This window comes from Triplophysa dalaica, chromosome 1 (genome assembly GCF_015846415.1).
Source record: "Triplophysa dalaica isolate WHDGS20190420 chromosome 1, ASM1584641v1, whole genome shotgun sequence".
Classification (NCBI taxonomy): domain Eukaryota; kingdom Metazoa; phylum Chordata; class Actinopteri; order Cypriniformes; family Nemacheilidae; genus Triplophysa; species Triplophysa dalaica.
This window is the reverse complement of record NC_079542.1, coordinates 6,535,145-6,558,496: the sequence shown is the minus strand read 5'-3', so window position 1 is coordinate 6,558,496 and position 23,352 is coordinate 6,535,145. Positions and strand designations below refer to the sequence as shown.

Below are 23,352 nucleotides of genomic sequence, written 5' to 3'. Positions count from 1 at the left end.
AAAAGTATTGTGGAGTACAATGCAAAAATAGTTATATACGTTAACAAAAATGCATAAACTTAAGACTTTAAAAAACTTTAATTTTCTTTCTACTGTATGTTTGCCTTTAACAAATGCATGTAAGTGGCAATATTAGTACTAACTATCTTTCAAAGCTAAGAAGAAATGTGTTGCTGTAGTTGTTATTTTTATTACAGCTATTTCAATTATTATTATTAATAAAACATATCTAACAGCTATAATGGCATTTCAATGGGCTACTTTAAAATCACGTTCAAGTACGCTATTCGTGTAAAATAATAAGAATAAATATTAAGAATAAGAATAATACAAAATTAATAGGTTAAGAATAACCAAAGAATTCCTTTATTTTGTCCCAACATGAGGAAAATCTTTAAGACACAATTTTGAATCACGTCAAATGTGAAGATATTCCCCGATGTGGTCATTCTGTACAGAGTTTGTAAGTGAACGAGCGACCCACGCCCATGCACCGACGACTGCTAGTCCGCGCATGCGCACCGGCTCACTCTGTGTCAAACATGGCTGTGCTTTTCAAGAAAGAATAATGCTGAATTGTGTTGCAGAATTTCGCCAAAAGAGGAAATCATGGCACGACTGGCTGATTATTTCACAGTTGTGGGATACGATCAGGATAAAGCCGGTAAGATGCGGTCTTGATGTGCAGAATGCTGTGATTTATTCCGGTCGTCACTGCTGTTGTGTTAGCAAACTACTGCAATACAACAGTGCTGATGTGTTTAAAGAGATTCAAGGGATTGCTTTCACTTTCAATCGCGTGCATGTTTTGTAGTCGTTATAGGAGATTTCCAGTCAGTTTTTGGAGAGTTGCTGTCACGTCGGTGTTTTACGTAACATTATCAGGGGGAGGTTTAAAGTAACGATGGCTTTGATGGCGTGGTCTTCTTGCTTTTGTTGTAAACATGTTTATATATCAGTTTTTTTATCTATCAAAATGAGTTTGTGTGATATGTGTGAGTTCTAAGATATTTTAACGTGTCGTTCTCTGTACACACCCACTGTATATCTAAACGTGTACATGTAAACAATAGGAAAATAAAGCGCGAGACTCACAATGTTACTGTAACACTGCATTACGACGACATCGATTTACAAACCACGCGCATTGATCTCTTAATGGACTGTTTTGGAGTATTGATTTCTCCAGTTAGCCGTGAGGTTTGGGTCAGTTGTGAACTGGTTCTGATGCTTTGTGTGTGCGTGTCTTCCTGTGTTGTGGAAAGCGGATGCAGAGGAAACGGGACTAACGTGTCCATTGCTCTCATTTACTGCACAATTCCATGTTTACGTCCCTAATGACGAAGGCGTGAAACGGGTCACCTGGCAACCCCCTCCTATGAACCGTTACCTATGCGAGACGTGATGTTTAATATATATATATCACTCTGTGGTAGTCCACTGATGTAATAATTGGCATTAAGACCCATGAATGGGAGAAGAGAGCATATGGACAACAAAACCAGTCTTATGGGTCAATTTTTCGAAATTGATATGTTTGAATAATCTGAAAGCTGAATAAATAAGCTTTCTATTGATGTATGATGTGTTAGAATAGGACAATGTCTGGTTGAGATACAACCTTTCAACACTCTGGAATCTGAGAGTGCTAAAAAAGCATAATATTGAGAAAAGTACCTTTGAAGTTGTTCATCGGAGGCACTGTGGCAGGCCATCCACTCACAACAATAACGTTTTTATATATTTAAGGTTGGACATTTTCAAAATATCTTCATGGAACATGATCTTTACTTAATATCCTAATGATGTTTGGCATAAAAGAAAAATTTATAATTTTGACCCATACAATGTATTTTTGTCTTCCCGTGCTACTTAAGACTGGTTTTGTGATCCAGGGTCACATATTTGGTATTTTGCTTGGATCTAATGAACTTTTCATGTATATATGTCGCAGACACATTTATCCAAGTACATGCAAAGTATTTCCAGGGAAGAACCCATTACACTTCCGTTGCTTACCCAATGCTCTACCAGTTGAGCTACAGGGACACAGAGCATGGAGCTTACAAAGTCATGTGATCGATAGTGACTGGAAAAGGACTGATCAAATGTTAAAAAAACTGGTAAAACTGGTACTTTTTCCTAATATTTCTCTTTTTGTAAAATAGAGCCTTTTGTGCTGAGAGATTAAAAGGGCAGAATGCCTCAGTTGGGCACAGTCATTTATAGAGACATGGGTGGTATTTTGGGACTCCTATTTCAGTAATAAGGACACTTCATCTAAGATAGTCCGTATAAAAGCGTTTCCAGTGCCTTTACGTGTCAGCCCAACTTAAACCATCACCAGTGTCATTCTGTTCACTGATAGGACATCTGCGTGTGGTTCGGATGATTCTTGGTCTTTGCGATATATCAAAATTACTGAGGGCTTTCTTTCAATAATTCAGCCGCTTGTGAATCAGATAAACTTGGCTTTCTTTTAGATTGTATACTGTCGTCTATGTCACTAGTGACAAATGCTGGAATGAATAGATAACCAGGCACCCCCCCCCCTAAACCTATACAAGTTGCCAATGCATAAATGGCCGCCTTGTGCAGGGAAACTCAGTGTTCTTGGCATCTCTTGGAGGATAACGGATGAAGAGGCAACACACATTCTAAGTTTAGAGGGTGTTTCTTTGAGCACTTTGTCAGATCATTGAGTTGCTTTTCACCTGCATACAAAGTTATCGTGTTTCTATCAATTTGGAGAGAATCGATTATTTCTCCATGCCTCGTTTTCCACGTTTTAGTGTATTCTTATGTTCCAGCCCATATGTCTAATATAAATTAGACATACTCTATTTTTGCAGAGGCAAAAATTTAAACCACATTTGAATTTCTTTCTCCTTAATACTTCACAAACTGTCAAGTATTTTACTGTTATTGGTTGTACTTGTTAATGCACTATTGATAGTCATTTGCCAAATAAAACCAAGAAACTTGCTTGTGCCACATTGTAATCCAATAAAATAAGATCAAATAGCAACAAGAGCCTGGCATTTTGTTTTGCTGGACAAGATCCTGATCTGATTAAAACCTGCTTGCTGAAAAATGAATTTCTTAATGTAAGTGAAACCTGGTGTGGGACACTAAGTATGAGCAAAACAGGATGATTTCAAGTGTTTCCATATGCAGATTTTTCTTCCGTCTGTGTTTTTTGCTTGGCAGCTTTAAGCCCTTGAGAATGGAGGCATGCAATGATAGATTTGGATGTGAAAATGCTCAATCCGCATAAATCTTCCAGTTTCTGATGAGTTTGTCCATGTGTTGTACTTCTGAAACAATTTAGATTGTGCCTTTACTGGATGAGTAATCTTTTCTTGGCTTTTCACGTATAAGTAATTGGACGGCTGTAGTGTCTAAATATGATTTTTCAAGACACGGCTTCTTTCTAGAACGTTCCACATGAATATGATACACATTCACTTTTAAGAAAGATTCTGACACACGTTCAGTTTCTGTAATGATGTTTGAAATGTTTAGGTGTTGTAGCTTACATGTTCAACATGATGCATACTAATATTAAATATTTATATAATTTAAGGAACTTGTTAGTGAAATCATCAACACACACGGTAAGGTCATTCTGTGTCAAGTCAACCAAATTTCTCTGTTTGTTGTGAACCATAAAAAATATAAGGATCTAATGCAACAAGGATTGCTAAAGCCCTCTAGATTCAATAGATTCTTCTATTAGACCTAACAATCTCCGTCTAAAAATATAATAATAATTTCTTTCATCTGTAGTTACATTAAAGTCAAACCATACTTTTTTCGGCCCTGTAATTTGGTTCAAAATAAGGTTTTTCCATCATGGTGAAAACAGTCATTTTGACCCCCTCATCAAATGAGCATTACCTTGTAAATATTCATCCATTGCATTTCATATTTTATCTTTCTTTATCATTTTTCTTTCTCCAGAACCTCACAAAATGCTCCTTTAGTTTAAAGAAAATCTAGCTTTTAGATAAAGACTTTCCTTAATTATTTATTTTCCATCCCATCATTTAAAAAAATCTTGATTTCTGTTCACAAATATTAACATCAATGCTGTTTAATGCATGCCTGCTATGAAATGTTTTCAGGACAGTGTAAAACTAAATTGGGAGAGCACACACATGATTGAAGTTTATTACTCATAATCTCCATTTTCTAATGGATAGTAAATCCATTTCATGGATAGTAAAAAAAGGTGCAGAAATTGACTAGAATGGTGTCACATTCTCTTTACCATGCATGAAAATCGAAAGCAAAATTCTGGAAACTTAAAGAACAGAAAGTTTCTTCCACATTCCCTTACAATAGAACAATAAATATGATTGATTGTTGTCAGATGATTTTCCTGCACTGTTATTAAACATCACAGATGAAGTGTTGTTTAGATAATCGTGGGTTGATCATGTCTAATTCACTGATAACATGTATCTTGAGGGGGTCAGTTCACTGTAATGTGTTGGCTAAATATATAGAGCGCACGACAAAGAAGTAGAATAACATAGTTTTTTTTTTATAAATCCACAAGAAAAGCCAAGAACAAAACAACACGTAAAACATAAACAATAACCAACAAAGAACTCAGGAACAGACAGTGCTTCAATACAGATGAGAATGTAATAAGGATGAACAGCAACAGGTGCAAGACTAATGAACTAATGATCAACTAAGGCAAAGGAACAGAATACAAAACCAATTGTGACAATCTGTCAGTTATAATATCTGGAATGGGAAGAACTAAACAACCACCAGCCCAACTAACTGACATCACCGACCTTCATTTATTTATTTTAATGCAGTGTCTTTTTGAGCAGATGTGTACGTTGTAATGCGATCATTTGACGGTATTTTACTTTGGTGAACTTTGGAAATGCTTCGGGTGGTGTCATGGGTGACTTCAGACAGCCAAAATAAATTATACTCATGTCATTTTGAAAAGGTATCAAATTCACTGCTGGCGCATCAACTTTTTGGAAAACCCTATGAGTTACATATCACTCTCACCGTTTATTTTTTTCACTTGCACAGCCGTCTGGAGTACTGGCACGCTTCCTGGAATTTGGATGTCTTTACGTCACAAATTTTCTAGTTATACCCTTTACTATGCAAATGATACATTTTCTTTGCATATCATGATTTTTTGAGGGAAAGCAGCGTGAATGCCAATTGTGGGATGATGCTGGCGTTTCTGGAAAAACACTTGCTTGTTTTCAATAGCAAAATATTTGCTTTACATAAATTTTACATAAAAAGATTTTGTGCAGGACTCAAGATGCGTTAAACTAGATATCAGACAGAGGATGTTTCTAATGCTTGTCCAGGTTGAGACACGGTTTGAAGGAGCGCACGTGTGATGACTGATTCAGTTCAGGTGTGCAGTGCGTAGTGGTGACGCAAAGACTCCCCGAAACAGTGATTTATATCAAAATGGCTGGGCGAATAAACGGAATAAAGTTTCCAGTGAAAAAGAAATGGGATGAGAAATCTGGTGTTTTTAATTGCATAAATTATGGCATATTGTATGAGGAAATGGTTTTCAATAACTACATTTCTTTTGAAAATATATAGTTCCAATTGACATCACAAACTTTAGCATTATCACATTATTGTTTCATATCGCATAACACAGTAGTTCGTTTTGTTATTACATTTTTCTTGAATATCATACGGCCCTACCTTTAAAGTGCTCATGGCAAACACAATAAGCTCTGTTGGACAAGCATCACTTTGAGTTTCCTCATAAACTGCCGTAATCTCTTTAACATTTGTTTTTATAAATGTGTCAGAAATATGGAAGTTGAGTCATCGTTTGGTACTTCCAACATGTAGCATCACACCTCCTGACATGCCTGGATGTGATGTTCTTTGCTGTTTTCATGTCATTTCTGATGTTTTTACCCAGCTATCCGATATTGATGTTTGTGCCCTAGACTATTCCTTAAGAAGACTAAAATATGATCTTTAAACAAGTTAAACTAGAGATATGAACAGAAAATACCGTCTGACAGTGTTTCTCACAGGTTGTTATTGAACATGGGGGCTTCAGATTGTATGTTTCTGTTGTTTGGTGTAGTTCACAGTTGTGAGTCATCCAGTGTGTTTGTTATGTGTTATCCAGTGATGTACGGTGATGTGAACCAGTCAGATTGAAATGATCTGGAATATAAGGTTATTATGAGTCTTGATTTCTTGTGAAACAGATTTGACAGGTTGACTAGCCCTGTAGTGCCTTTGCGATGTTGTCCAACCCTGCCACAAAGAAAAGTGACACTAACAGCACTTGCAATTGTTTTAATGTTTTTGTGTTAATAAGAGAAAATGCAACGTCCGTGTCAAATAAATGAAGATCTGAACACAACGCAAAAATATTTTTTTATCCTCATTGCATTTCAAACCTGTATGACGTTCTTTCAGCCATTAAAGACTGAAGAAGTTTCACACTTTTGTGTGTGATTCGTGATTGTGTGATTTGAGATCTTTCTCACATCAGATCTAAATGAGCATTTGGCCAGAGAAATGTGTCTATAAAGGTGTTTATCATTTGATCTGTTATTTAGTCCAAAAGTGTTATTACACCTGCTATTTTAAGCCTTTTACCTATCATTGAAAATGAACTGAAACAAAGGTTTGTCTCCAAACTCACTTTGTGAGACCCTGTTTTCTTTAAAAACTCAGTGATGTATATCCCAAAATAAACATATAAAGAATGATATGTAGCTCTGACTGAGTATTTATTAAAGTCTTTATCCATGTCCATAAGCTATGAAGACATCAAGTTGCTACTAAATCAGAAAAGCTGTTGACACTTTTAACACTAGTCGTAATTCCACTAAAATGTATTAAATTCCATAGTGTTGGTTGTCGTCCTGTACCAGCTTTTTTGTTTCCTTTGGGAGCAATGCTGGTGCAGTACAACATTTACACTTGTAAACATTAATTGCTGAAACCATTTTGGACCTGTGCACACAATAAAGAGGACAGGAAAGATAGTTTTTGGATCCTAAAAAGAATGTATGAAGGTTGTTTGTTCCAGTAAGGATCTGGAATTATGATCATGTAATAAAAAAAATGTATAGTCAAGATTGTCCTGATATGCCCCACATCACTGTTTCTTTTATAATGTTAATAAAAAAGATTAGAAGTTGACTAGTTCCACTTTTAACTTTTACTTTACACACCACGTTTAAGGATTTGTCCTGCTTAGTAAATTCAGTTTTGTTCTTTATTTTTTATAGGATCTGGGGAAGGATGTGGAAAAATCATTCAGCGCTTCCCCAAAAAGGATTGGGATGGCACCGCATTTCCTCAGGGTGTGGAAATGGTAAGCAGACTCTTTTTTTTTTTTTATCTCAGTTTGCCATTGGTCCAATTTTCTCATCTGACTTTATGCGTACCTGATTTGTCTAGCTACCAGAATAAAATGTGACAGAATGTTGATTTGCTTATATCTGGAAGCGGAAAACTATTTAGGTTAAAAAAGTTATTAAGCGATTAGAGAACGAAATATCTGTGATGCGAATTGCTGAAACATCTTGCCATGATTCAAAACGGTAAGCTTGTAAAAAGGATTTATAAGCTGTCCGGTCGGATTTCACAAAATAGGTTGGTTGTTCAACACACTGCATACTCATGTATTGCACTATAACTTCAATAACTGCATTAACTCATGTACTGCACTGTACCTTTAATAACCGCATCAACTCATCTACTGCACTGTAACTTTAATAGCTAATGTCTGTAACTAATGCACACTCAAGTCACTTGCACTATTGTATAGTCTATATTGTTATCTGTTCATAACCACCTGCACATTAATGTTCACAGTACATAGCCTTCTATTTATATTGTTCATAGTACATACCGACTGTCATATTTCATAGTACATGCCCATTGTATAGTACTTTACTAATATTGTATTCTGTATTTATTCACACTGTATATCCTGCACTTGCTAATTGCACTTCTGGTTAGACCTAAACTACATTTCGTTACACTGTACTTGTATATGTGTAATGACAATAAAATTGAATCTAATCTAATCTAATCTAATCTAAAAAATAAATCAGCTGTAAATTTTAATGTTTCAAACATTTAGATTATGTGTTTCAAACAAAAAAAATTATGTGTTTCATTTTTTTTTTGTAAATAAAAAAGTAAAAAATGTGGTGATAGACAGGCAAACGTTAATAATTGCAGCTTTATTTACATTGTCTTTTCAATAACATTCTCTTGTTTTTAGTAGAAGTTAAATCATTCAATGCATTTGGCCGTGTCTTTAAAATGTTGCGGTTCTCATAATGGAATTTCCTTTTGTCAACAAATTCATAATCGTTGTTTATTAAAAGGTTAATCCCAGATGCACCCATTTACTCTAATTGGACACTTCCAAGCCCTTGTCCTATCCATGAGGAAAGAATTCCTCTCCCGTCGCTGACGCTCAGTTCAAGTGTCAATGTTTTTTTGAATGTTGTGCGTTTGTCTGCCGTCTCTGTCGTGATTTATCCAATTAACAGCAGACAGAAATCACTATAGCCCAACACTAAATATTTGCTTATCTGAGGTTGAGAAGAACATTCTGTGATTCTTCAGAGTGACAGTAGCATTAAAGTCATCTTGAGTTCACAAGCTATCAAAGTCAAGCTCAGGCTGGTGGGCCTCTGTATGGATATTCGCCCGGTTTGTTTATTTGTTTATGAAGACAAATATGTCATTATTGACCTTGGCATGAAATCAAAAGGCTGTTATTATGGTCTGCTCATGCAGTTGATCTCATTTAAATTGGTCTTATTGCCTCGCTGTCCTCAGTTGGCCTTGTGAGCATGTGAGCCAAAAAAGGTCAGATTACAGTTTACAGCAGTTTGAAACTTATGAATTTTCACAATATTTCTATTTAAGACAGAATTTGTACATTTTAAAAATATTTTTGTTTGTGAGTCTTACAACGTGTCTACACCGGACACGGCGCGCCGGGCCACATCCAGTGAGGACAAAAATGTAAAATGATTATGGGTTCTAATGCGTTCTATTGTCTTTTCAAGTGTGGACACGGTTTGTAGATTTATATTGTATAGTTTGTCACAGTGCTGTTCAACGATTAATCGTATCCAGAATAAAGATTTGGGTTTATAGAAATATATGTCTGTGCACTGTGTATATTTTGTTTTTAAAAATACATACACGTATATATTTAGGAAGCACTTTCATGTCAATATTTATATATATGTAAATTTAGATTTTTAAATATATGTGTATGTGTTTACTCATACAAAGTGAATATGCACAGTACAGAGACATATATAATGTTAACACAAACTTTTAGTAATTATGTAAATGATGAGTAAATGATGACAGAATTTTTATTTTTGGGCGAACTATCACTTTAAGTGCCCTATCATTAGGGATGGGTATCGAGAACCAGTACTTTTTTGGACCGGTACATAATTGGGAGTTTTTATGAGTGAAATAGTGGCATGGTTGCGCTTGTTGAGTTTTCAGCGTCCGCATTTCACAACCAGTTATAACATTGTTTTTAATAATTCGGCCACGGAGTATATTTACTTACTTTAAAAAGCTTCTGCTAAATGACTACATGTAAAATTAATAAATGTACTTTAGCAAATTGAAGTAAATGTGCGGGTAAAATTATAAAAATTAGTACATATAATAAAAATAAATTACTTGCTTTGATCGTAGCACTTAAATGTATGTAGACCTAAAACCAGAGAGGAAAATAGAAATACGGTCTACCAGCCAAATAACCATAGTGATGATGTAAAGTAAATATGTTGAATTACATTATGATGTCCTCCTATGGACATGCTAAGTGCCGTAAGTTGTATGCTTAGGTACACACACATGTGTTGTTATGTGGCATTTTCTGTTTGCTCAGAAACTTTGTAAACTGCAGTTCTAAAGTTCAGCTGTAATAAAGAAACTTAAATTGTTTAACATCTTTTCACATCATGCGTTTTTTCATAGAGCGTAGTATCGATAACATTTTTGATAAGTACTGATATCGAGAAAATCTTAACGATACCCGTCACTACCTATAATGCATCTGGCACAACATGGCGAAAGAATTTTTGCTAGTTTCAGCCCGACGCAGATCTCTAAAGAGGTCATCGGACTCAACCAGACAGCAAAAATCACAGTGTGCAACTGGATTTAGAACATCACACCTTATTACTTACCATAATTAATTTTTGGCACGACACATTATGTAAATAATTCAGCAGTTGCCTTTAAGTCGATCTGGAGTGTATGTTTTGTGATTTGCAGTCAGAAAATGTTTTTGAAGGCACAACCCTCTGTAACTAGTTCAATTCCAGCATTGATAAGATTATGTATTCTGGTTGAGAGGTTTTGGGTTTGTAGACCTCCCTTTCTGCACCTGACTTGATATGACCTCACATAATGTGTAATATTACACAATCTTGGTCAATCCTGGGCTTGAATGTTGTATTCATAACAGTAAATTCTTTCTAATGAGTAAGAGGACCATGTCTATTTTTCCACTGTAGGGATCATTATTGTTTTGTCTAACAGAAGAATTGTATTTTCTTTGATTTCCATTAGTTTGAAATACGTTGTAGTTACATCATTTGGTACAGCAGTGTGTAACCTTTGCTTTGGGGGCTTGAATAACTCAAGGTTTGAAGTTATATACATTCATATATGTACATTCTGGGTTTTTTTTTGCATCACATGCATCAAACACTTTCACATCTGTTTGAACATCGCAGGATCATTGCAGTGCATACTGGTGGGTGATTTGTAGTGTAAAAATACTCCTGGTTCGTCATTGGGGTGTGCCAATATTCCTAGCGTGGATGTTTTGCTGGTCCTCAGGGAATATAGCTTGAATTCATCTACTCACCATCATCACAGAAGCATTCTGTAACATGTTGAGGCCCCCACATGTATGGTGTCTGCTGCTCTGTCAGGTCACTCAGTGTGTGCAGATGTTCTTACTGAGCTCCGTGCTTTTGACATCTTTATAGTGTTTTATTGATTAAGTAGATTTATGTTATGCAGGGTTACGTGCTTTTGTGCGCTAATGCATGGTCTTGACACTTATGTGCTGTTAATTGCACAAAGGTGGTGAATGTTTAAATAGCGATTTTCTTAATAATTAATGCCAGATTGAGTGACGGATTGACTTTATGTTTGAAAATTCTGCATGTTTGTCAAATTGCATGGATCCCTCATTCATTTTGGTTGTGGGTCTCATAAAAGCACATTGCTGGGGGTTGTGTGTCCCCAGTCTCTTTGAGGTTGTAATGAAAAAGCTTCAGTCCAGTCTTTGTAGTTTTATTGAATCTAAAGTTTTTAACATGCCAGTCAGCCAATATGGAGTTTTGTCCTGGTATGTAAATTGTTTTTATTTATAGATTTGTATTTGAGTTTTTGTTACAGAACAGATGGGGAAAAACGACATCCTTCACTACAACAACCCCCAGCGAACTAAATAACTGCAGATGAGGAATGTTCCAAATGAAAAAAGCACTGAAAAACACCCCACCGTGTTTACTGCGCTTGTTGCAAAGGTGTTTTCAATTTTGGAGGATGTTTTCCAGCTATTCTCCTTGCGTGCTGTTTTAACCTCATCTCGAATCAGGGTTCAGCTCTCTTCGTGTAAATGCTGTCATATAGTACTTGAATGAAGTTGATTATTTTAGTTATTTTAGTTTAGTAAAATTAAAAGTTCGAGAAACGTTTCTGTTTAATGAAATCCCAAAAAATATTGCCCTAAAAATTATGGGGAAAACTTATCTGAACGAAAAATTTCAACGTTGCCTGAACAGAAATAACTTGAAAGCACTAAAATTATAATAATAACAAAGATCACAATTTCATGTAATACTTTTTGTAGTTAAGATTGTCCTGATATGCCCCACATCACTGTTTCTTTTATAATGTTATTAAGAAAGATTAGAAGTTGACTAGTTCCACTTTTAACTTTTACTTTACACCACGTTTAAGGATTTGTCCTGCTTAGTAAAAATCAAATTAAAAATAGAAATGAATTAATATTATATAGCAACATAAAAAAATAAATACTAAAATGGCAAAAGCATTTACCAAAATTGCTAAAACTTTATCTATATTAAAAAAATCTAAAAACAAAAGCTAATTTAAAATATTAATAAAACTAAAATCTTACTATAATGATAATAAGAATAACTATAATAAGAATACTTACAGCGAAGACAGATTAAATCTATACCAGCCTATATACTGTAACATCTAACGTTGCTATCAAGAGATCAGGCAGGCGGCACATAAAGATCAATGAAATTTGGCTTCAGAAGTTATTAGCCTCGCACAAGATGCAGATGTTCTATGATTTTCTCTTAATTGGTTAAAAGCATTATAAACGTAGTTTGAGATTCAGTACCCACGCAAGAGACATGTTTTTGTGTTTTTCGGTTACAAACGTGATGGGTCAATCAGTGGTATCTGTGTAAATTCAAAGTCACTTTATGGATTTATTTTCAAGGCATCATTCTTACAACCCATAGTTTTAAATTATTAAAAGAATGTAATATGTTTAAGAAGCTTACAAAGTTGTACCAAAAAGCATTTCGATGCATTTAATGAAAAAAAAATACATGTATAAATGAAATTTCATTGGTTAACAAAATACAAGATCAAACCAAGTAATTGACCCTTTGCAAAACCCCACCCCCGTTCGTTCATGTTGCTATGTCCGACAAGCTTTAGATATCAGCCATGCGCTCCCAGTGTAAATTTGTGCATTCTCTTGGGAATTCAATATGCATTTAAGGGATTCATTCAGGATTTCACATAGCTATAACAATAATTATATCTATATTTACGTCCACACCAGCAGACGATAACGTTACTTTAATTCTAAACTCGTGCGATGCAGTAGGCTACTACCGCCACATAAATGGATGTATAGCTAACATAAATGTGGTGTATTAAGTGTTTATATTTAATACGATATTTGAAGTTATGACAATTCTAGAGAGAGAGTAACTTAGGGCAGCGTTTTGGTTGACATTGATCCTTCTTTATGAAAACAAATGTAAACTTTTAAATATTAGTTCAGTATAGAATAACAGTCCATCAGTGTCTTAATTTTTATTTGTGTTAAATACAACAAACACAGTACAGCTGTTGCTTTACAACTTCATTGCTGAAAATGTCTTTCCTTTAAAATGTCACTTACGCTGTTCTCTGAAGGCTGAAGGTGTGCTCTTCACATTACAGGGACCCAAAGCATATCTTTAATGATTCCAACAATATCGTGTCTCGTATCTGTATTCGTCTAGTAGTGATGTGAACTCTGCTGTATAAGTTATAACTTAGTTATCGATAATCGATATAGTGTAAATGTCCATTAAAGCTGGGTATATATTTCTATTTTACTATTACAATAAATAAAAAACAATTTTTCAATATTGATCACCAAAGCTCTACTACGGCAGGATGGCCGGACTGGTTTGTTTGTTGAACAAAAGGCGGTCAGTCACGGGGGCACATAATATCTGTTACACGAATGGTAAATCAAACTGCTTGCAAAGGGTCAATTGTTGGATTTAAAATGATTTTAAAGGTATAGCTTATATATCCAAGCACACTCAACTTGGCTTTACAAGTAATTTCAACCAGAGTCTTGCACGTTTCCTATTTGGTAAACCCGCACCCGTCCCGCACCCGCAGTAATTAAAAGAACACCCGACTGTCACCCGACAGCAGCACTAATTTCATTCCGTACCCGACCCTACCCGTTTGACACCACGACCCGAACCGTAGATGTATGCTTGTTCACGGAACCATTTATTTTCTCATGCAACAAGCTAACAATATTGGATCACTGTTGGTTGTCTCTCCCGAAACTATCCAACATGCTAAAAGCTAAACTCTTATCAAAGCTGAATGACGTGTAATGCAGGTTAAGAGACCGGTAGCACCATGATGAACTTAAATCTTTATTTAAATTGTGTTAAGAGCATCGCTGTCCATATTAGCCGCACGATTGCATACAATGCTCAACACTGCAATTATAAACAAGCTCTTCAGACAGAGTTTGAACAGAAATAAGCACAGGACCGTGTAAAAGCAGCTCCCTCAGCTGAGTTGAGTTGAAATAGTCTTCTTGGCTACTGGACCCGCATTCCGCCCGTGCCTGTTTATTACCGACCCGCACCCGAAACTTAAATGGCACTTGAATAATCATTCCGCCCGTTACATCAAATATTAGCAGATCACCCTTCCGCAGGACTCTGATTTCAACGTACTATTTTAAGTTTGGGCCAGTAGTGAGTTAATGTAGCTTGAAATTAAGTTGATAAAACGTTAAAAACAAGTTGTAATTACTTAACTTATATTATTGCGTTTAAAGGGATGCTAACCTAAAAACATAAAAAATCTTTCATAATTGCCTCTTGTCATTTTACACTTGTATGACTTAATTTCTGCTGCAAAACACAAAAGAAGATATTTTGAAGAATGTTAGTACTCAAAGACTGTTAGTAAACTTCTACTGTATGGACAATGTATGGAGTGTATATCCAACGGTTTTCACTTAGCAACATTTTTCAAAACATCTTCTGTTGTGTTCTGCAGAATAAATAAAGTTATACATGTTTGAAATGACAAAGGGGTAAAGGTGGACAGAATTTTCATTTTTTGGTAAACTTTATAAATAATGAAAAAAACCCTGAAATGACAAGCAGATTGTACCTAAACATTTAGTTTAGCAACTTGTGATGATGAATATGGATCCAAATATGAAAAGTATCTTTCTGAAAATCCTTCACAAAAAGAATAATAAATATAGCATAAATAAAGTTTTGACGGTGCTCATGGCAATGTTTGTTTACAAGTTTGTCGACAGCTTGACCTTGGAACATTAAAAAAGGCACATTTTCGTTCTTCACAAATAGTAAAGGAATGAAAGCAATTCTAACATATTATTTTACTTTGATCTTAGTTTTGTGTATTGTGGAGTTTATAAACGATTACTGATTACTTATATTGATGAAATACACCAGTTTAAGTTTTTGTCTCCCAAACGTTTATCTTTCACACAGACATGTAGTTGGTGTCTGGAGCTATATTAGTCCCTATATAAGAGCTGGAGAGTCACGTTCATTCCTCTGAGCCTCAAGTTCAATGCTGAATGTCAGGGTCACGTCATTACATGCAACCACATTTTGGCCTCATAATATTGTCTAATCATGCTTGACATCTTGAAAACAGATGTTATGTTTTATTCTACTTAGAAATTTAAAGTACGTAGCCATGTTGTGTTAGATATTTGTTCTCATGTTCTTTTAAGTTGATTTAACAACAGTATTTTATCAATAAAGGTTCACAATTAATTTATTTTATTTAGCACACTAAATTTGTATTTTTCATTAAATTTACTTAGCTTAGCTTCCACTTACCATTTATCAAATTTAATACATTTCTCGTTCTCTGAAGTTGTAATTTGCCATGGGTCAGTTCGATTGACTTCTGATGGTCACATGTTTATTGTGATTTTTAAAATGCCAAGCAGATTGGATGTCTCAGCTTTCATGCAGGGTTTAAGATGAGACATTTTAACACGCATCTGACAAACAAGCATTGAATGTATGCTCGTACATACCAGTGTGGATGTCCTGTGGTCAGGTGCATCCCAGAGACGTCCCATGAAGGAGATGACCTTTGATACCAACACATTACAGTTTTTGGGGGGGGGGGGCTTTTGTTACTTTTTATCGACAGTGGAAGCAGACAGGAACATGAGGGTAACAGATGGGGTGTGGAATCGGGACATGACCCGGGCCGAACTCGAACCCGGATCCCCGTGAGCCAACAGCTCATGTATATGTGCCTCGAACACTTACCACTGGTCTATGACTAAAACAGTACAGTTGAAATAAACGGTAGATGTGCGCTCTGCTTTGGGTTTTAATATACTCTAGGATTTGTGTCAGTAAGTTGATTTGTGTTGTGGATATGACAACGAGCTGTTTTTGTCACTGTAATGTCAAAGTGTTCCCCTTTAAGGTGGCAAATGTTTGACCTTTAGTCACAGTCTTGTGCTTATTCATTTGTTTTGCTGAAACCAAAACAGGTTTAATTTACAGTAATGTGTAAGTGATTGTTCTTGTAGCTAACCGGGCTTAAAATAAACAATAGACAAGTATGTTCCAAACTCTTGGTACTCAATACACAGTGTGTCAGCCACATGCAACTTTATACTAACAGCGTTGCTGTGTGCAAGCAGTAAAAATCTTTTTGCATGTTGTCCAGAATGATGGACTGAAATGTTCCTGTTAAAGTAACGTTAAGACTCATTCATCTTACCGCGTATAACAGCTTGAGCCATTTGGCAGTCCCCAGAGAGCGTGCTACCTTACTCAGCATGCTGGGAATTAGACCGAGCCCTGGCACGTCCTGAAGCCAGTTGGCCGTATCACTGCTGGATGGGATGCTTATTTTATCAGATAAATTGAGATGTCCATAGTAAGTTTGAAAAAAAGACTATACCCTGTTCTTCTTACCTTCCCCCTTTTTAATACAGAGGCAAATTAAATCCGGAATTGATGTTGTTGGAGACACCGGCTTATATTTATTTTGCTTTTCTAAATGTATTAATCATTCTGTATTTTACAAAGAAGGTGTTTGTGAAAAGTAAAAATAATGTCAAAAATATCATAATTAAAAACCTTTAGATTCGCTTAATAGGACTAGTTGTTATAATCTCACTATTTCAGCATAGTTGAATTGCCCAATAGGACATTTCCCACGCCTTATGCAGGGGGAAGCAGTCAAGAATATGAATAGAGTAAAGGAGGTCTGAGGTTCCACTGGTTCGTCAGATAGGCGTACTCTATGTATAGGGAATAAATGATTATAGAAGTACATAGCCTACCTTTATCAGAGAGACGTCTCATGAGTTGTGCGTCCCAATTTCATCACATTATCATGAGTGAAAGATGCCTTTTGGTGAGGTGCTGATGATAATGCCCTTTGTATAGTTCCCATCAATTCATCACATCGTCAGTTGTGTACCTCAGCCTCATTGGGTGTTTTGGCCCTGTATCACAAGACACCATCAACCTGCGGTGGTTGATCAGACCTGGGTGTGTCACATTGTTACAAGGTCATCTGGCAGAAGCAGTGGGCAGCTATCACTGCAACTCAAAGGCACCACAGTCGTTACCAGCCCGAACTGAGAATCGAACTGGCAACCTTCTGATCATGATTCAGACTCTCTAACCCTTAGGCCATGACTACCCAAAGCGTTAATGTGCGCTCAGTTCCCCCGGCCCTGTGTTGCATATCATTACAACACATTACCAAAATCAACGCAACCATAAGCTCCAACCTGTTGGCTATGGCTGTTATAGCCCCACTGGCTCTGTTAATGCAAGCTCAGTTCCCCCGGTCCTGTTATAACATTATAAATTCACAAAACCTCAATGCAACCATACATGCCAACCCGTTGACTAAGGCTGTTATTGCCCCACTGGATCCGTTAATGTCAGCTCAGTTCCCCCGGTCCCGTATTGCAATGCAATACAATACAACAATACAACACACAACACCATTTTATTACGTGGTCACTTGGCAGCCCATATTGCGTCCTACCGTTTCAACAACAGCCAGTGGCTGCTTCTCTCAGCGACACTGGCAAGTTCTTTGACTATCGTCCGTTGGGCCTGCTTTCTGATCCCCACTTTCTTAAGCAGCCTTGTAGTGGAATTGAAACCAAAGCCCCTGCAGGTTATTGGCGTGAGACACGGTGATCTCTTACATCGAAATCGGCCACATCAGGCGTGGCAACAAGCCAAATTGGAAGCACCAGAGTTTTAGCGGCCCAGGAAGAGCTGTATTATTGATTTTCTTGAGTCTAGTGGCTGTTTCCTGCCTAAGGTGTTCCACCTGTTCGGCGTTTTGAAGGTCCGCGGTGTACCACCGTCCAAGGCTTTTGACGGGCTTTCCCGTGACCGATGGTATAGGCTGATCCTTTATACAGAACCTGACATTTGTAAGCATGCCCTTGACAATAGAAATGCTGCGGGATTTGCTTGGTCTGACCTCCATTTGTGCCCAACTAATGTTCTCCAGGAGCTTATCCAGCAGCCGTACATGCTTTGGTTGTTGTGATGTTTCTCATGTCACCCATGTATGCCCTAATTGGAGGTTGGCGCAACCAATTTTTCAAACGCTGTCCTCCAACCACCCAACACGATGCCAGGATTATTATTTCCATTGCCATTGTGAAAGCCATTGGTGTAATTGTGCAACCTGCGATTATGCCAACCTCCAGCTGTTACCACGCAGTTGTACTATCCTGTGTGCATACAAAATTGGAAATCCTGAAAATATGCCTTAATCAGCTTTGTTTCCTGATCTGGAATGTGGTAAGAGTCGAAGGCTGTCCTCAGGAACTCATGTGGCCATGATCCAATGGCATTGGCAAGATCTAGAAAAGCCACATGAAGGTCATCTCCTTTTTTAGCATGTTCCAAACATCCAGAGAAACTCCCTATGCCTGTATTTTCTCTTCAGGCATCCTGAGAGTCTATTGGCCACAATGCGGAAGAAAATCCTACCTTCCACAATCAATAGGCTAATTTGGTGAAATTGGTCAAAAGTTGAGGAGTTTTTCTCCTTCGGGATCAGTATGCCTCCTGCCCTGCTCCAGACCTTTGGTTTCACCTGCTTTTTCCATGCCACAGCCATTAATCTCCAAAGGTACCACAATACCCAAGGGGCTTTCTTATAAAGCCTGTATGGTATACCTTTGGGACCAAGAGCTGAAGCTGATCTTGCCCGTTTTCCTGTACACTCAACTTTGTCCAGCAACAAATGCATATCTGTAGTTTCTGTCCTCTTCTTCCAATTTCTGCTGTGCTGATTTGTTGGTTCTTTGTCATTTCCATTCCGAGATATGTTGCCATGTGATCCACTGATGAGTCATCTTGCGCACCTGCTCTGGCAGACTCCAGGGGTATTCTTCCTCTTGTGTTTTTGTAGCCTAAGATGAGGTCTAGTGGGTTAAACCACTGAACTGGTAAATCAAAGGTTGCTGGTTCGATCCCAGCAGCCACCACCAGTGTGTCCTTGAGCAAGACACTTTACTCCATGTTGCTCCAGGGGGATTGTCCCTGTAATAAGTGCACTGTAGGTCGCTTTGGATAAAAGCGTCTGCCAAATGACTAAATTATGAGGGGACCCATTACGCTTATGGTAATAGTTCCTGCCAACATGGGTGTATATGACTCCTTCTGTGGAACACAAATTAAGATATTTTGAGAAATGTCTTATTGGTTTTGTGTCCATACAATGGAAGTAAATGGGGGCCAATGTTGTTTGCTTACTGATATTCTGATATATTTAGAATGTCATCTTTCGTGTTCTGCAAAAAAAAGTTTTACATGTCTGGAATGACAAGGGTAAGTGAGTGAGTGATGAAATAGACTGGAGTTACAGAGAATTTGTTTAAAGTTTGCATGTTTGCTTTGTATTCAATGAAGCTGTGCACTGATTAAATAAAAAACAGTTTACGTGACCCGACATTCTATAGTGAAGGAATGTGACCTCCAACGATGGAGCAGGGGGGGGGGGTGTGGTAGGACCGTAACCATTTTTTGTCATCTATCTCGTCTGCTGCTTTGACTTTTTGAACCTCTCTTCCCTTTCCTTTGAATCCCTGTTGCAATCTGGAATGTGGTTTGTGCTTCCGGGAAGAACACGTGAAGTATTCCGAAAATGCGTAAATAGTTGCAGTTTGTTCTGTCGTCTGCTTTCCATCCAGCAGTAGAAAACATGAAGGCTTTTTTTATGTCAATAATTGTCTGGGTCATATTTGACTTAAATCTCTAAAAATTTAAAATGTAATTCATATATATTACTAATTCATATATATTTTTTACTTTTACAACATAAAGCTTTGCATGACAGTATTCCAAAAAACAATGTTTATTTTAATACTAGTTGTCTCGTGTATATTTTTATTTTGCTTTAGTACATTGATTTCTGGCTTTTTTATACTTTACAATAATCATAAGGACAATCAAATCCAAAAAAGAAAAGAAAAATGTGCTTTTTAATCATCACAATAATCTAATTGATACAAAAATCGTTTCATTTCAATGCAAAATATACACGTTATTCTTTGACTTTTATTTTAGAATATGACTTTTGAGTCTTTGAGATTCATCTGCTAGATACAACGTCACCTGCTTTGGGTCTGTGAGTTTCTGTCTCCCGCTTTCGGCTGTGTAATGGGGCAACAGCATGAGTGTGGCTAAAACTCACGTCTCGCAGCGATCCGTTTGTTTAGTGTTTGTAAAACAGAGGGAAGAAAACAAAACAAAACAAAACATTCCAAGACCCAGCAAGTCAAGAATAATGTGTTTGCCAGGAAGACCTTTTCATGAGTAATCACAGGAAACGCGTCATCAAGAAGGGTTGCTAAATTTGCCCAACAGAAGGTCTGGCAGCGCCTTTACTCATACTTTTTTCTTAGAAGAGTTTGCGTGGAAACGCAAGGTTTCACAAAAAAAGAATTTAAAAAAAGAATCCGATCTGAAGTGTTCATGCGCAGATGTCACTTTCACTTTTGTGCAGGAGAGAGAGAGCATATGTTGGCGAAGTTCAGTTGTTTGTTTGTTCACTCCATTTGGTTGATGAATGTTATATAAACGGTGAATATAACGTTGGATTTGGCGATCATTTGAAACTGATATATGGTGCCGTCCCAGCGCTAAAAGATGGTGGACATTAACCGCATGTGGTGAGTGTAACGGATGTCTGTGTTTTGTTGACAATGTGCTTTAGTTCAGCCTACCCCTCCCCCCTGCATGCGCTGTATGATTTGGGAAGTAATCGTACAGCTGTATCTATCTTTTATAAATGTGATTAAACTAAATACTCTTGCAAGATACAACGTATGCAATAGTACTCTATAGTTCCTTCAGATTAATATTAGAGTGGCAGAAACCCAGTGTGTTATGGCCGCTTTAACAAAACATGAAAGAGACCATTCACCAGATAGCAGGTGTATTTTTTTTGCATTGTATGTCAGCGTACAGTGTGAGACCTGTAAGAGCTACATGACCCTTAAATTGATTATTATCTGCAGTTCCTGGCAAAAGGCATGCAAAGCATAACGAAACAAAGGACCAGCGAGCTGAGGCATACTCTGAGAACTGTGTTATTTCCTGCTCTCTCCGTTCAGTTGGCCACCAAAGGAAAGCCTGCTAACAAAAGGCCCTCATCAGTCTCACAAGTTCAACACCAGCCAATCAGAGGCCAGCATTTAACTAGCTAATGATGCATTTAAACAAAAGAGACTTTCGCTCATCAGCTTGAGCACTCGAGATTGTCTGGTCGGGTGTTCGTAATGTCTGATTCTCACTGGGAGGTAAAGTTGGTTAACTTCATTCTGGCAGGACAGGGGAAAATTGCTGACTGCTGCCCAGACAATTGCTAACAATTCCAGTTCCTGGAGAAGCTTAGGGATAATTAAGGGTCTATGGTGGTTTTTAAATACCTAAACTAGCCCCCAAATAGTCAAAACAGGTTTTTTGGATGTACTGAATTGGACTTTAGGAATATTTCACTTACAATCAGTGTTTATAACCACAAAAGGGTTGTTTCAACACATTGAGTCACGGCCCAGGAAAATGACTTCTTAATTAAAAAACAAAACAATTAAAAATACAATTTTAGTCCATGTTTGATTTATTTTTTGTGAACTTTTTGTTTGTCTGCATTGTGTTCCTGTGCAGTGCTGCCTTTGAGACTGTGTTTGTAATGACTGGACCTTGAGTTGCTTTGGTTAAAACGCATCCGCTGTAAAAGCAAATAATAAAGTAACCTTGACATGTTAAGAGTATCTCCATATAAATGTTTTCCCTCTTGAATTTATGCCCCTCAGAGAGTTAATCAAACACTCAGCACATACAGTGAGTTTATCTGTAAACATCCTTGACTTTGACATGCGGTTAGGTGACCATCATTTACATCGGGTCACTCTACTGCTGGGTATATAATATCCTTTCATCCCTTCCGATGAGAATATTATTTAAGAAAACAGTGTTGTAACTGTGAAATACTGTATAGGAGACATAAACCTATGTTTTAGTAATATGACTGAAGTGTTACATGTGGGAACTAAAATTTGTTACACAAATTATCTATTTCTTATTTAAATAATAATTAAGTTAAGTTAAAAAGTTTAGGGTCAGTTTCTTATTACTTTTTGTAAATATTTACCACATTTAAAACAATATTGAACTTATTTAAACACTATTAAAACTTTTATTTTTCCATAATGTTGTAATGGAAATGATGTAGTGACAAAAAATCCAAAAGAAATTGAAACTATGTTATTTTGTAGTATCTTCAGTCTAGTCACCTGCTAATGTAATTTGGCATTTTTGAGGCAGTTTCCATCGATCCAAACCTCTAACTGACTGCTTTGGTTTCATTACTGGGTCCATTTAATGCATTTTAAAAACATTTTTGTGATGATTTTTTCCACAATTATATTGTTTCCACATAACAAATTGTACAACTTTTGAAAAATAGTGTATATGATTTTAGATATTGAATTTTTTTATTTGATAATTATTATGTCAAATTATTTGAATATTTGTAAACTGTAGTTAAGCAGCAAGGCTGTTCTTCTTTTACCAGTTTATTTTTGTAAAATCCCTCTCATCGACGTCAATGTGACACTTATAGTAAAGATGTCGTTAACTCATGCAAATTGAAGATCTATTGTGTTAAAGGAAGCTCTCCCTTCGTTCAAAAAGTGGGTTATTTTCTGCTTCCTGTGAAGAACCTGCTGAAGGTTGACCGACTCATCTGACTGACCAACCTGCTGTGTGGAGATGTTGTTTAGTCAACTAAAAACATAAACGCTGGACGGATAGATGATTGGATAAGTGGAAAAAGTGGGCGGTGACAGCTAAACTCTGAAAACCGCAGGCAAAGCTGATCCTTCCCATACGCAGACTACGCAGGTTGCGAATCAAAAACACTATAATGTAAACAAGACGTTATTTTTATAACTGGCGGATTCAACTTTACAGAAATCATTTGGAAAGGTCCTTTTTAATACTTAATTTATTTAATTTCTTTACCTGGTCTTGGACATCATGTAGTGCACGGCAGGTGATGACATGCGCATGATGTGATGATGCGTCTTTACATATGGCCATGGCTTGAAATCAGAGCTATCCGTCTTTAGTAGAAAAAGACGCCAACAATGCGAAGCAAAAGAACAAGAAGACATGTGTTTTTGTACTATTTTCAAAGTCTTATTTAATTATTAAG

General features: G+C 36.8%; 1 protein-coding gene across 4 annotated transcripts in view; it reads left to right on the top strand.

The window, feature by feature from the left end:
* The first annotated feature begins 525 nt into the window (after positions 1–525).
* Positions 526–23,352, top strand: part of sbf2 (SET binding factor 2) — a 110,548-nt gene continuing 87,721 nt past the window's right edge. For all 4 annotated transcript variants that reach the window (XM_056745715.1, XM_056745733.1, XM_056745724.1 and 1 more), the window contains exons 1-2: positions 526–664; positions 7,272–7,357. In XM_056745715.1, the coding sequence (XP_056601693.1) occupies positions 610–664; positions 7,272–7,357 (141 nt within the window). In that variant the 5' untranslated portion in view covers positions 526–609. The remainder of the gene's footprint in view (positions 665–7,271; positions 7,358–23,352) is intronic.